The sequence below is a fragment of the Solea solea genome, chromosome 2, assembly GCF_958295425.1.
Source record: "Solea solea chromosome 2, fSolSol10.1, whole genome shotgun sequence".
Lineage (NCBI taxonomy): Eukaryota > Metazoa > Chordata > Actinopteri > Pleuronectiformes > Soleidae > Solea > Solea solea.
In genome coordinates, this window is record NC_081135.1 from 26,480,835 (window position 1) to 26,496,999 (window position 16,165).

Consider the following 16,165-nt stretch of genomic DNA (forward strand, 5'->3'; position numbering starts at 1 on the left):
AAACCATTCTCTAGAGTTAAAAGCAAGGCCTCTGACAGGCAAGCATAATAAAAACACAACATGTCAGTGTCTCATAATGAACTGTTGTCATAAATAAGTGACACATAAAGTGCCTCTTTAAAGACCTGGGACCAATTTCATTATCGGCCCCATCCACTAAAAGCTGATGAAGCTTGCAATGTGTTGTAGTCATTGGTCTAGAATGGGCATGCAGCATTGGTAATGCAACAGCTTTTTATTAATTATGGAAATACATTTCAGTTATATAACATACTATTCAATAATGTAAAAGAAAGATGATGGTAAAGAGCACGGTATTGAACCATTAGCACCTCAGATGTGACAACCTGTGTAGGTGTCATGCAAACACGCAGTTATATTCCATATGCATAATCGGTATGAAATCAGTAAAATCTTACACACATAAAGCTTGTGTAACATTCACATGATCTGGGTAACATTCCCTGTACAACATTGGCTTCAGTCTATCTTCTCTTTGTCAATTGACAAAGTGTAGTGAGAGTGTAGCCTTGGTGTATGACATTCGCATGCAATAATTTTTTCTGTAAAGACAAAAGCATCAGGTTATTCAACAAGAAGCTTCTTGAACTATTTGATCATTTCTATGTTTCCTTTCAGGCCTAAAGAATATTGCAGTTTCACAAAATTAAAGGCGACTGCTTCTGAGAGGTGGTGCAATGGGCTGAAAGGCAGCGGCGGCAACACAAAAACATAATTACATCAGAAAATGAGCAACCCAGCACACGGATCTTAAAAGTGTAACATGAATATTCAGCAGAGCCTCAACTTTGAGGAATGCACATGTCTGACATTCCTTTCAGTACCAATATCTTCTTTTACACAGTTTGCTCTTGGCTGAAGTATGTGATAGGTCCATGCCCAACATTTACCACGCCATAACAGCTACTTCTCTTTTGTGTCAGACGATTGTGATGAATTGCTGGCAAGATTTATTCTTTCTTTCTCCCGTAAAGTAGCTGCTGTGTGCATTTTAATCACGACATTAGTTTGCAAGAATTTTAAGAACGGGTAATTCAATTGATGTAGTGGTGAGTCTGTTCTTATTACTTGTCTGATTTGTTTTATTAGTCATGCTCCATAGTATTGGCTTCACTGCAGGGGTTGAGCACTGTCAGCTTGAGTGGCATTATGATGTTTTTACACTAAACCCCTGTTATAGCAGGGACACTTGAATGAGTGTGTGTGTGAGGCAGGCAGGAAGGTGTGGCGTCACAACTGTGACTCCATGTTATGTTCCCTTTCAGCCATCTGCCATTATACCAAGAAATGGTCATTAGTCACAGTCCTCTCGTTTCATTATCACTTCACTTCACATTTATACTTCAACTATATAGTACTAAATATCTATGAACACGCCTCTTTATGTGAATGTTTTGATTCGTACAATGGTGCCACTCATACGTACACTTTACAGTTGCTGCTGGTCAGATTATTGATAATCAGATTTTAAGACACCTATATTTAAAGGAAAAAAGTATTTTTCTTAAATAAAAACATCTTAAATTTAGCAGTTAACAAATAGATTGTAATTGACAGATATATATATATATAAGATATATTGGAATGCACGTGTCGAGCTCTAATCAGTTTTCTTCTGAGCAGTTTTTCTTTGGTGAAGCAGAAGTCCACAGCGATTTAATGTTGCATTTAAATGCATTCGTTTTTGGGTAGTTAGGGAGAAATATTTCTGAGTAGTTTGAGATGCTAGAAGAAATCATGCATGTCAAAGACCGGAATAACAACATAACAGCACGGATTGGTCCTTATTGAAAATTATACAACAAATAGCATTTCTGAATGACATTTTTCGATTTCGGTTAGTGTTAGTGGTCATATACTTTTGCTTTATATGACGGTGATGCACTTCCGAAATAGTATATGTGTGTGTGTGGCTGGTGGCTTAATTTTGACTCCAATAAGGCTTTGCAGTGCACTGTGCCTTGTGTTTGTATTTAATCAGATTTACTGCCAACATTATTAATAACCGTGGAAGAAAGAGATGAAAATGAAGGAAAGGAGGAAAAGGTGCTGACAGAAAACTGCATAATGAGCTTTTGTACCTTGACTCTTCCCTCTCTCTCTCTCTCTCTCTCTCTCTCTCTCTCTCTCTCTCTCTCTCTCTCTCTCTCTCTCTCTCTCTCTCTCTCTCTCTCTCTCTCTCCCCCTCCCTCCCTCTCTCCCTCCCTCCCTCTCAATCTCTCTCTGTGTATGTGTGTCAGTCTGATTTTCTCTCTTGATTAATTTGCTACATCAACATTTACATTCCTTCATGTATCATGCAGTATATGGATAAGGTATGGTTTTCAGTTTCAGCACCGTATCTGACTGAAGATTGCGAGAGCGCACTGCCTTGTTGATGGCACCCCAGCCTTGAAATTACAGCCTAAACCACCATTAAGGCTTGAGAGTTAAGACTGCAGACAGTCCAAGCTGTGCTGAAAAAGCCTGTGTCCACTCATTGATATTCGCAGGCTCTATGAGTGAGAGCTGTAAACAACCAGAGAGCACGGAGATTGGCACTTGAGGCAGGATGTTGCAGGACAAGCGCACAAAAACATGTCTTTCTACTAGTTGTGAGGGTACGCCATGACATAATGCAGTCCATAACCAAAACCCAAAGCTAAACTTAAGCGACAGCTTGTTCAGGTCAAATTATGAGGATGGATCAAAATGATCAAACAATGATGTTTCTAATCATTTGTCAACACAACCACAGAAAGAAATTTGTCTCTGCTTTCTAAACAACCCTACACACACTCAGAGCCCTCACTACTACTCCCCCCCTCTCTCTCTCTCTCTCTCTCTCTCTCTCTCTCTCTCTCTCTCTCTCTCTCTCTCCCCCCCCTTCCCTGCTCCCCCCTCTCTCTTCTGCACTACATTAGCAGCAGCTGGGGAGTGGATAGCATTGTAGAGGGCAGAGCTGAGGAGGGCAGGGCAGGCAGAGTGGCCCATGTGTGGACCATCCAGTGGAGAAAGAGAGAGAGAGCAAATCTTCCTGCTAACACTGAGCCTTTCTCTCCCCTCTCTCTCTTCTCTAGAGCTGCAAGCAGAGAAACAGCAAAGCTCCTCCTCCCCTGCCACCCAGGAACTGATGACAAGGCTGGGCTTTTTACTGGGAGAAGGGATCCCGGGTACGGCACGCATACCTATGGACGACAAGAATGAAAAGAAGGTATTTAATTTTCTCCCTCCCCTCCGACTCCCTCCCTCTTCCAACAGCAGCTGTTGCCACTGCTGCAACACACTGATAGAGAGATAGAGGGAAGAGAGAGAAAGGATGAGAGCAAGAGGGAGTTGTTACAGTGCAACAGAAGAATGGATTTTTTTGTTGCAGCTTGATCCTTTTCTTTTACTCCTTTGCATTATATTTTTATGAGGATTTAGGAGGGAACCCATGGAATTATCTTTTTGGCACAACAAGCAACGGTAACTACCAAACTGTTTTGTTTGAGATGTTGAAAATGTTCGAAAGAGAGTAGCCACCTTATTAAAATACACTCAAAGTGGTTTTATTTTAGTGCCAGCTCTCCAGTGTGGTGTGTTGGTCTCCCAGTAACTTGAGTACAATTCCAGGGGCTCTTGAGTTTGTAACAAGAGTGTCTGAGTCCAGGTCCAGAAATAGTTATGTTAGGTCTCAGCCTCAGTTTGTTTGGCTCAACTAATTAGTTGTAGCTGTAGGAAGACCAGAGCAGAGCCCAGCTCACTGCTCTTCCCTCATTCATCTCTTGTCTTAGACACGTTCGGACTCCTCTGAACTGGCATTCCTTGGAAAAATGTGACAGAAGTTTACAAATGATTTGACAAATCATGGCCATTGTTTATTTTCAAAGGAGACAGGCCGTGTGGAAGTGCAATAGATTTCACTTTGTGTTTGTTTTTGAGCGTGAAGGAACTATTTCAGAGCTCAGATTGGGGAGGGAAAGGCATGTTATTGTCACCTGCCAACAATTCTCTTTTTCCGGCATGCTGTTGTTTTACAACATGTATTCAGCTCAGCGGGTTGTTTTCAGATCTGCGTCACAGTAAATTATTAAATGTCAGTAAGCTGTTTGGCTCTGACGTGAGAAGTGGCATAATCTCCAGGCAGCCGTCTATGCCTGGACATTGCCAAGTGAAAGCTAACTTCAACAAACCAGATTTGACTCAGAAATAGGAAATCTTGCATAGTTGATACTAGAATTCCACAAGTTGTTAACGATGCTGCCAAGCATGCAGTACCCTCCCATTCTGCTCTTTGTATTCTTTCGGCATGTCATCGTCACAGACATGTCAACAGTTGGCACATGTTGAATGAGAGGCTTGTCCAGGTTCCTCTCATTCTGACTAAGAATTGGCAAAAGCTTGCAAAATTGTGTTCAATTTTGGTCTATCTTTGACAATAGGCAAAGGGGTCTCTAATAATTAGGGCTGGGTGATATGGGAAGGAATCTTATCACAATAAACCTTTTTATCTAATTTGATATCAATATATGTCACAATATAAATCAAATCAATATATCCTTCGGATATAGCCTTAATCGGGATATATAGGGGCACACTGTTTTTTTCTCTTGGCTCGTAAAAGGTTTTCTTTTTTTAAAGGAGACAATACACAGTGAATACACTCTAATATAAAACATCTCCTGTTAATGATCTGTATTACAGGCTTAAAATACATTACCTTTCATTACCTTTCCTCATTAATATTTTTGGCTTTTTAATGTTAAATGAAGGATATTTACATGTGTTCGAAACATGAAATGTGTTTAATATGATCAAATTCCTCTTTACACAATTAGGACATGACAGGTAGTGAGGGTTACATTTTTAAGTCACTTTAATTTTCAAAATGCTGTAAATTCCATGTATTTATATGCTTGTTACTATATATAGAATATATAATATAATATTTAATTTGTTGTATTTCACAATATAATAAATCTGATGATTATCAATGCAACAGCCTTTTAAACCCGGAAACGATCTAAAATTGAAGATGATATCTTGTTTCATTCAATTTATCTTAATTCAAGTGATTTCCTTGAAACATTATAGCCAGTAAACAGGGCCAAACTGACTGCATATTTAATTAGATTTTCACATTATTTTCAGGCTCAGTCATGGTCTTTAAAACATAGATCTATACAATGAAATTTAAGATTGTTTAACAAACTGTAATCACTACCATTTTTAAGTGTCGCTTGAGAGAATGATCAAACCAGGAATTATAGGGATATTTGAGGTCAGGTATGATGTCAGGAATGGTTTGTGATGTTTTGGTTGTGGTTTGAGGCAAAACACAACCTTGTACCAATTGTTGTTTGAGTGAAAGTCCCCCAGGCAGCAAAAAGGTTGACATTAAAGTTGGTTTGTTGAGAATAATTATTGAAATTGCCCCGGGCGTCTAACATTGTGTTTTAATTGCGGGGATTTTATATCTGAATGGGTAGTTTTCATTAAAAGGAAAAAAAAAACTCTTATTTCCCAAGTAAAGAATGGATTATGGGAGCCTATATAGACATTTTTGTCATATATTGTAAAATAAAGTTTGTTGAATTAACGTTAGTAAGAGGGAGGAATTGGTTCAGAACCAACTGAGCCATAATCGCTGTCTGTGTTGTGTAATTATTTGAAGGCTTTTGAATGTTTTTCTTACACTGGGACCATAATACACTGCCTTAGCTACAGTACATTGTGTAGAATCACAAAACAGTTGAAGAAAACAGGACATACTAGCTTTAATTCAGATTTCTATGGTTGTCCGTTTGCTCTATGGTTGTCAAACAGGCTTGATGACATGAAAAAGGGTATCTATTGTGTCACGACAAGGTTGAGAGCTCTTCCCATGTGAAATTCTCTCAAGGCTTACTTTCCTCAAGATACATGACTGTGTAATTTCCAAGCCCTGCTCCATTTACATTGCTCATGCCCTTCACTTTACGTGTCATGCTCACATGTGAAATGCTTGTTTATTTGTGAGGGGTGCCTTTTTTCCACATTGCTTTCACATGATCTGTGTCAAATAAGCAATGAACTTTGATCAAATTATTCTTTTAAATTCAGCCAGTTCGCCTTCCAAATGCAGTGTTTTGTCCTATTTAGTACATGGTGAAAAAGTGTGTTGGTGTAGTAGAGCACTTTGTTGTTGTGCCTGAAGCCTTTCTGTCTATCTCCTCCTCAGTGCTCAGTGACAAGCCAAGGAATCAGCCCCTGCTCTACACTGACCAGCAGCACGGCCTCTCCCAGCACTGACAGCCCATGTTCTACGCTCAACAGCACAACCAGCCGCCCACCTCTCAGCCACTCCAGCCCCTGTGGGACCATCACCAGCCCCAGCTCCACACTTGAGAGTAAGGACAGTGGGATCATTGGTAAGAAATCATCAACTCTATTATGCTGGCAGCACCCACGTCTGTAATGGTGCCCTATGGAGCTTTTGTCCAATATTAGAGCTATAAAGCAATGGTTTTTATTAGTGGGTCCTGAAAGCACATGACAACACATCCCAATTGCAGTGTTTTTCTAATTTAAATGTGCTTTGGCCAAGTTTTTTCCCTTTTCAATCAACTCAACTTAATTTGTTTCCAAGAAAACCTTGTCTTGCCTTTAAGCTAGAAGCTTAAAATATTTGGAAATATTCTACTATTGCACTGCTGTTGTATTTGAAGCAACACAATTCTATTGAAACCCAAACAGTCCTTAAGATAAATTAACCAAGTTGGCTGCAGTCACAATGAACATTAGCTTAGTAAGGAGAATGGCAGCTCTTATTTTACTATAGCCAGCTAATCAGTCACTGCATCCTTTAATATGTTAATGAAAAACAAATACTTATTTTTGTTTTAATTATGACATTTGTTCTACACAATACAACCATCAGTACAGAGTTTTTGCCATTAAGCTCTTTGTGTTTTAAGTGGTAACCTGAGAATCGTTAACTTGTGTGCGTGCTTTGTAATTTAGACCAAAAGTCCCACCTGCATAGTGTCAGTCATGGATCATTTTGAAAAACCCACTGGGACTGAAAAGCAATTGTGTCAGATTGCATTCATCCTTTACCATGTGTCAGTTATTGGTTTCGTGTGGAGCTTTTCTGGTATGAGAGATCACGGAGGTGACAGTTGCCACAGTTTGACACTGTGCTGTTTCTCTCTGGTAATAGCCTTGTAAGACATGTGTGGATTTACAAAAGCTGACAGGAAGATGACGTCTGTATTAATCCATTTGCCATTTCTACTCATACAGCCTCCATTGGCTATAGTATGCAAGGATTTTGTCCTTTTTTGTCTAATATTATAGTAAGGATTGCACACGGTAATAGAATGACCCCATACTTTTTTTCTGACTGGCATGATTTTTCTGCAGTGAAAGCTGATGATGATGAAGTTGATATAACTACTTAAAATGTTAAAAAGTTCCCTGTGGATTATATATAGAAGCTGTGACATAGTGTCTTTCAGCATGCAGCACTAACAGGGTGCCACGCACGGTTAAAGCAAACGGTCACAGGTTTTGTAGTCCATTCCATTGTAAAATGACTCTGCTTGTGTCAAATCACAACTGGTCAAAATATCCTATCAATCTATTTTAATAAGACTGCAGGCACGGAGAAGAACAAAGCTATGTTGTGTCCACAAGTCAGATTTCAGCCAGTGATTAACGTTGCCTGTTCTTTGAAGTTTGACGCTCGCTCTGATTTCAAAAGCTCTTTTGTGGAATTTCATAGACTGCAAAGTCTTAACATTTACAAACAGCTCCCAGAAGAGTTTCTGCAGGAGGCTCCTGGGGGACAGCCCATACCAGGCTTCTAGTCATGAATATCCATCTTTTATATTGTAAAAACACAAGTTAGCAACTTGATAGGCTGATAATATGCTACATTGTTAGGTCTCCTAGTGCTATGCTGAGTGTGTAACTTCATATTTGCCCATGTAAACAGCACAGTACTCACACCGTCCACAATGTGTATGATATTAATATCCGTGAAGATGTTACTTTTGCAGATTAGTACAGTGTGATGCCCATACAGACAGCTGGCAAGTCACTTGCAGTTATCTGACTGTACTGATGTGTCTGTACCCAGCTGCCTGCCGCTGTGTAGCTTTGTCCCTCTGCTCAGGTTTTTGGGATCACATCAGAAGACTGCGTTGCCCTTGGGAAGGATTAAAGGATTTGTTCTCATGTAACTGAAACACCTGTCTAAACTAAAAAAAAAACTAAAGGGAGTTTTAACTCCAGTTCTTTCATATTTTTTCGTTCTTTTCAAATCTCTTTTTAAGCCAAACGAAAGTTGAGAAAATGTGAAAAGCAAGGAGACTGCGCACAGGAAACAAAATCTGCTAATTGCATGCCGGTGTATCTTTGGTTTCCACAGTGATAAGAGGCTATCTCTGAAAATAATAAACATCAAGTGAACAGTGCGGAAAATGGATAATGACAAAGATCAGGGGGCCATTCAAAGTTAGACGATGAATTGCTCAATATCGCAGAACAAAGATAGGTACATGTTCGTAGCACACTTTACCTTCTCACATACTCTAATTCCCTCCATCATTTTCTTCTTCTCTCAGCCACCATCACTAGTTCTTCAGAGAACGATGACCGCAGTGGCTCAAGCCTGGAGTGGAGTAAGGATGGCAGCCTGAGAGGCAGCCCACGCAATGGCCTGGCACAGAGCGTGCGGGCTGACACCTGCTCTCCTGTGGCCGAAGAAGACTCCAATAGTGCCACAGCAACACCAGCTGACACCCCATATCGGTCAGACCAGCAGCAGCAGCCCAACGTATCTGCAGGAGCATCTGGACCACTGCATCCTCCATCTCACTCACCTGAGGGACCTGTGCATTACCCGCCACAGACATCTTCTTCCCTCATGATGCCAAGGCCAAACTCTGTAGCAGGTATGAGATCTTGGTCTTTCAGCTTTGACATCTGGACGATCTCTGTGCAGAGCAGACACAGGAATGGATTTGTATACCTTTCCTCAATGACCCTGTGGTTTGATTTAGCAATACGAAAAACATTTTACTAAAGATTTCTCCTTGTAGCCTAGTAACCTTTGTTGTTTGGCGAGGAAAGCTGCGACTCAGTGTTAGGTAGTCTTTTTGCATTGTGTACAGTCAGTTCATGATTGTGACACTATAAGATTGTCAACTGCCTGAGGCTGACAAGTTGTGTCATTTCAATTCCAAGCAAGTGGCAGACAGTGACAGAAAAAGACGTGGAGAAGTGTAGATGTAGAGAAAATGGAATGTTGGTGTTTTTGAGAGGGCAGGTTGTCCTTTTCAAAGTGGAGCAGGGTATCGAGGCAGAAGTTATGGACTAGCCAGCTGTTGTGCATTGTACCCCCACATGGCAGGCCATGTTGGACTAAGCGCAAGCTACTGTCTGGCTGATCTGTTCTGCATTCCTGCCCTGGAACTTCCCTGTTACGGCTCAGCTCGCCATATCCACACAGCTGTCACAGTTGTTGATACCCCTTGCTACCCCCTCTGCTTGGAGCTTTTCCACTACAAGGTCTCCCTCACATTTACTCCCTCTGTTTTTTGCGGTTTTTAAAACACAGCTCTTTACGTCTTCCTTTCAAACTTGGTTCAGATCAATTCAACAAATATCAAATTTGAATGCTGTTGTTAAGCAAGTGACAAGTTCTCCTGAACATGTAAGTGAACTGTGATTACCAGCGATGTTCTTTGCAGCTCCATATCCAATCAAATTGTAGTTATCTTAGTCAGTACCCAGGGGAGCATACTGCACATGCTTGCTATTAGGTTGGCCAGACTAATAGAAACATATTTGATTGTTATAGCTGTTGCAGACTAGACTATTTAAAGTGGTGGTGTGGCGCCATTAATGTTCTCTCGGGTGTCCAGGACAAATTTCTCCCTATGGAGACAATAATGGCTCATTCTATTCTGGTCTAACTCACTCCTCTCGGGAAAGTAAAATGTGTATGAAATGGAGGATAACTCTGACAACAAACAAACAAATGAAAAGTGTAAAATGACAATAAGCGGTCTTGCAGTAACGGACAATTCTACATGTGAGGTGAAATTACAGAGATACTAAGAAGGCCAGGCTGAAGGAAAGTCCACTTCACTGATGATGGCAATCTGCTTCTTCTGAACGTCCTCAATGATCATTGCACATATTGTCTTAAAAGAGTAATATGGACACTAGGCATACTGCGGGAATAGAAGCATGTGTTTCATGTTTCAGTTATAGAACACATGCCACAGCTTATGTGTATATTTCACACTATGCAAGGTTTTTTTTCCACATCACTTGGACAGTGTTTCTATAGCTGAATCTGTGCCCACATTGTCAGCATGAAGTTGTATAAGGGGTTGTGCTGGATATATCTTTTCATTGCCCATTCTGTTGTTCCATGGGTCCATAACCTTGTGCATCTCGCCGTTTCCCTCTGCCATAAACCTGAACACTGCAGACACACACAATGCCTCGTAAAGCTAACAGACCAGGAAGTATTTGAGTGTTAGTGTGTGTTGGTTGGTGTGTAAGCATCAGTGTGCCTGTCTCCATGTGTCCTACCAGGAGTTTATGGGCTGATGTCATAGTTATGCAGCATTACCCTCTAGGGGCCTGTGGAAATCACACCTCAGAATTTACGCCGTGTGAGAAGGCCCTGTGAGAGGACATGGATGACTTGTTGCAAAAGCTTCATTTATGACCAAAAATAATTGTTGTGCCGGGGATGGTAGAAATTTAATTTAATTAAAAAAAAGAAAAGAATTAGAAAAAAGCAATTACTGAAGCAGGAAGGAGCTGAATGGAAGAGATGTCATTGTGCAAATCAAGTACAAATGTATTTGTCATTTGTACATTTATTGTGTGCCAGAACTTCTGTGACTTATCTTTGTAATGTGGCTTTGTACATCAGCATAAACAATAGGATAGCAAAGCGTGTATTGTGAATTTGCCCATTTCTTGCAACAACAAACAAGGATATGTAGAGCCCTGTATGAAAATATATATATATATATATATATATGTATATACGGCTGGAACGGCTGGATAGTTTGTACCCAAATACACTGATGGAAAACTTGAAATAAAAGGACATAAATGATCCCCACTCCCTTTTCACATTATATTACATGGTATATCGAGTATAGTATATTATATTCATATATTTTTAAAGGCAGTATAGAATTATAGAATAACACAACACCTCATGTACCATTTCGTGAGGTGTTTGCAACTGACGCATTCATTTTACACTGACAAACACGATTTGTTTACCTAATTGTTAAAATCTTATTGAATGTTATAACAGAATGAGTAGTCCTTTGTCGTTTCTACTCTTTTTTCCTCCATCTCCCTATAATACATATATAAATACTGGCGTATATATAAGTTATATAATTTCTCAGCCAAACTATGCAGAGAAATTTATATTTTTAGTTCATATCTATTGCTCTATGTCCTGTGTTGACAGATTTCATAGAGAGCTATTCAATATGGGCATTAATTGAACCTAACTCTTTCAGTGTTACATCACCTGACAATCCGTACCCAGGTTGTAGCCTGAATAAAGTAAAAATGTACATGCAGTATGACTTCACTCATCTGAATGTGACACTACTTTACTTTTATCACTCGACTCAGCAGTGGAATATGTCGGTAGCTACAACAGACAGTTGAGGTAATGACTAAAAGTTGCAGAGCGTTGCCGCACAAAGGCCCAAAATTCCTTAAAGGCAACTTGGAATGTACAAGGAATGGCTGCATATCACTGAGAAGTTTCATTTGCACAGCCTTGGTGAACACACACACACACACACTCTCACTCAGTGGTTAGCGTCTCCTTGGGTCGCAGTGGGAACACTGTGTGGAGCCTGCATTTGCTGTGGCAAGTAACACAAATGTTGGCTCACACCACCTGTCACTGTAGGTCTGAATTCAGATGCCTCTCTAGACACAGTTTGTCATTAGAACATTAGTCCAAGCTGGTAACCCTGCCAAAATTCTTCATAGAAACTAATGTATTTTCTGCCATATCTTGTATTTGCTGCTTTAAAAGTTGTCACAAGGGACCACAAATATTTATCATCCATTTAACATTAAAATCAGATCCTGTTTTGAAGGTCACAGCTGACCCCATGGTAAATACTTTGAGAAAAACAAAGAGACCCATGAGCCATAAAGCAATATGACTGGCTGTTTTCTAGGCTTCATTTTCATCAAAACACTTTGAGAAAATCTTTTATTTGTTTTTCTAAGCATGACACTTCAATGCAGTCCTTTTTCTACCGCCCAACATCACAAGAAACAGCAGAAACAGCCCTCAACTCAACAGTAAAATGTGTGAATCGTGATTTTTCTTTGTTAGGAAGTCTCTGATTCATTGATATCTGATTAAAGGATACATTTGTTTTGTTTTCAAAATAGAACACTATTAGTTATAATCTCAGGCGTAATAACTATTAATCTGCTATTAATATATATATTAACACAGTAGTGACAATGTACATGTCATTTGTTTCACAATATATTTTGAGAAATTTTCAAAATGGTGTGGTATATTATATTTGAGGTATAAAATCATTTTATAACATCATTTTTCACATTTAACATCATCTGTCATAGTAAGCTGGCAAATAGGTTGTCTGCAGGTTTTTGGTTAAATTGTGATTTATTTGATTAACCAGTTCTGCCACCCCTCAAAACATTATTTTGAAGGAAGCTATGCTGACATCAGATATCCGTATATAATAGATGCATCACTAGTTTGCAAATATTTTCTGCAAAGTTTTACTAGGTAGGGCAAGTACAGAGCAATGGAAGGTGTGGTCTGGTAGTGAAATCTGACACCGAGTTGCAGCTGTCTAACAAGGCGCTGCTCATCCTGCGCTTCGCATATTGGGGAGAGAAAAATTACAGAGAAACAGCTCTTGCCTTTACAAAAAGAGGGAGGAGTCCGGGACAAGGAGCCTTGTGCTGATTAGTCAAGGGAGTGACAACCAGTGATGCAAGTATGGACTAAGAAAGCCAATGGTAAAATTGGAATGCAGTAGCTGGTGTTTGACCAGAGAGGCAGTATATGCACTGATTTTTATCACATGTATAATTTCAATACTTTACACAAAATTGTAAAGATTTGCAACTGTATCAACAAATAACTTTACTCGATACCCACATACAGTACACTGGTATTACCTGAAAAAGTGGTTTAGGGGTTTATTAGGGGTTTATTTACACCTTATATCATTTTATGGACCAAACAAGCACTAGATTAATTGAGAAAATAATCCACAGTTTAATTGATTATGAAAATAATCGTTTGTTGCAGCCCTAGTTATATTACAAAAGTCTCTCAAATAAGAGTTGCGTGTATGTTTTGTTCACTGTTTGTCCCACTGTTGCACTGGAATAGGAAGGCATGATAGCTCTTTTGTCTGAAATGCTGCAAGCTTCTGTCTTATCTAGCAGCTTTTTAAAGACAGTATTGTCTGCTGTAGCTTTTTCATCTTGCTTGAGGCTATGCCCGCATACTGTCAGTGTTTTGTGATGTCCTCAGGTAGCCATGGAATTCAGTGCTGCCTTGGGCTTTATGTAGACATTGATCTGTTCAGACCAGAAAATGAAAAGAAAGCATGAAGAAAACACATGCGCCATTCATGTCCAGCAGCTTTCTGAAAAGGTCACAGTCACATCTTTTGAAATGTCAATTTTCAGAGAATTGTTGGTGCCGCTGAAACAGCAGGAGGAAAACAAAAAAAATGCTTACAGCGATCAATTAGACTGAGTTTTGACGATCCATTTAAAATTCTGCTCAGTGGCATTCCATTGGATCAGAACTTGCCAAATGCCCAGTCTCAAAGGGACCATTTTTAGCTAACTACTCTGGCCACAACAGAGTTATTTGTTGAAGTATGATTAACAGCATGCCGCCACTGAGAATTATGTAATGGCTGATTAGGAACTGTGCAAATGTTAGGCTGGCATGGACGTTGTAATGTCCTGCCTTTTTCTATAACTCCTGGCACAGGGTTGGTCAAGTATGACATTCCAAAGATTCTCAATTGGGTTGAGGTCTGTACACAGTGTGGACCAGTGCAGGTGTGAAAATAATGTCCAATACTCCCTGTACCTCTCTTTCACAATTTGAACCACATGAATATTGGCATTGTCATCTTGGAATATGCCTGAAAAACTGTCATTTGGTATGTAAGATGGCCAGTTGACTTAATTGTTAAAAATTATAAATGATTAAAATTGTAAAATACATTGGTAATAACTTTAGGATTAGATTAGAATACAATAGAATCCCTATAGTCTTCACAAGACAATAAGATAAGTGTTGGATTCTTTTGAGAACTGGTGCAATAAACTGGTACAATAAAAAAACATTCATCAGTCCTGACATACAGTGATAAATAAACAATAGGGTGGGGTGACACTCACAGGAATGAATAACTGTACATATAGGAAGAGGGTGAACATTGTAAACATTATATCTGCTAAACATTAGTATTATGGCATTGTCACTGTCCACTTGACTGTGGACTGTTCTGCATCTTTCGTACATTGTTTCTTCTTGGCTTTGCATCCATCAGAGTTCAGGGTCAGGTTATGGTTAAGTTAGATAAATGCTTTAAGGGCCACAACTGAGGACAGTGTCTGCCAAACCTTGTGATGGACTGTCTCATCTGCACCCTGCAGTGGGAATCAATTTTGTGCAGCATTGTAAATCTGATAAACTTCAAAATAAATCATTATTATTCACAGTCACAAGTTTTCACATTGGAAAAAATAAAAAAATCCCAATGAAAGCTCAGTGACGTCTACATAGTGTGGACTGGACACACTATTTATTTTTCGTGGGACTATTGCAGCTGAAGGATTTTTAAAAAGGTCCCTGGTAACCAGCCCAATTTGCATTCAGGCCCTCTAAATTCTACTTAGCTCTTACTCAGCTTAAGCTAAAGACATTTTGATTTAAAAGGTCAGTTTAGGGGCACAGATAATTTACTACAGCACACATATGGACGTGCAGTTGATAATTCATTATATCTATTGCGTTTTAAGAGACTTTGGAGAGCTTTCAGCTGTATTTCAAAAAATGATGTTTGTTTTTTTTGTCTCAATCATGCAGTGTCACACAAAGGTCATCATGAACTTGTGCAATTTGCAAAAGGCAAAGTGAGAGAAAGAGAATATTGATCGTATGAGCATTGTAAAAGAAGAACAGGGAGTCGAGTCAGTGACGTAAGGACGGGGGGGGGCAGTAGTTGGACCAGACGAGCTCAGTCCTTTTCTCTGTTCTGTCACGGGAAACAGCACTGACGGTTTCAAAGGGCAGGACTGCCTGAGGAAAAAACAAACCCCATTTTCATTAGAATGCAGGTTTTGTGCAGCTTCAAAGTCTCTCCAACCAAAATGAGGGTTTTCAGGGTATCATATGTACGTTTTATCAATGAGTAGAGATGTACAAGAATAGAAAGGAGGGTAGAAAAAAAAGATTTGAAGATGACTGAAGGAATGTGACGGGAATGTGAAGCCTATGGGGATTTTTGGCCTTGAAGGAGTTGTGGATAAGAGATATGACTTAAGATAAAAAGAAGATGGCTCAGGATGTATTACAATAGATAGGAATAAAGAAGTAGAGGCATTTAAATAACTAGGCATTTGTCTCAGTCTTTGCTTTTTGGATTACTATAGAAAATATGTTTTGTGTAGTATAATGTTAATGGTGCCTTCTCCCTCTGATATCTTGCAAAGATATAAAGAAAAAAAGGAAGAAAAAAAATCAAGAATGTCCTCATGTGCCCTGCTGATGTCAGTAGCAGCGATTTGCTGCATAGACTTGATTCACTGTCCATCCTCTCCCTCTCTCTCTCTCTCCCGGTAACACATTTTCCTCACCTCCACCTCCCACACCCCACAGTATCCGTGTCACTCTCTCACTTTTTATCGCATCCTTCTCTCTTAGCCCTCACCCTACACCACCCAAGACTATTTATTTGGATGACAGTAGCAGCTTATTACAAACCGTAATCAGCCACTGGGGAAGAAATCTCTTGCTTTTCCATTGATGTGTCTTAGAATTCATTTTTAAGTTTTGTGTGTGCACATGCACGCAGCACTTAGACAGAGGTCTGTGCATGCATGTAGTGGGTGT

The 16,165-nt window shown here is 39.6% G+C and overlaps 1 protein-coding gene across 4 annotated transcripts in view; it reads left to right on the forward strand.

Moving 5' to 3' along the window:
* tanc1b (tetratricopeptide repeat, ankyrin repeat and coiled-coil containing 1b) overlaps nucleotides 1-16,165 on the forward strand; it is a 90,824-nt gene that overhangs the window by 47,208 nt on the left and 27,451 nt on the right. For all 4 annotated transcript variants that reach the window (XM_058616324.1, XM_058616335.1, XM_058616352.1 and 1 more), the window contains 3 exons: nucleotides 3,081-3,214; nucleotides 6,203-6,392; nucleotides 8,592-8,921. In XM_058616324.1, coding sequence (XP_058472307.1) covers nucleotides 3,081-3,214; nucleotides 6,203-6,392; nucleotides 8,592-8,921 — 654 coding nt within the window. The remainder of the gene's footprint in view (nucleotides 1-3,080; nucleotides 3,215-6,202; nucleotides 6,393-8,591; nucleotides 8,922-16,165) is intronic.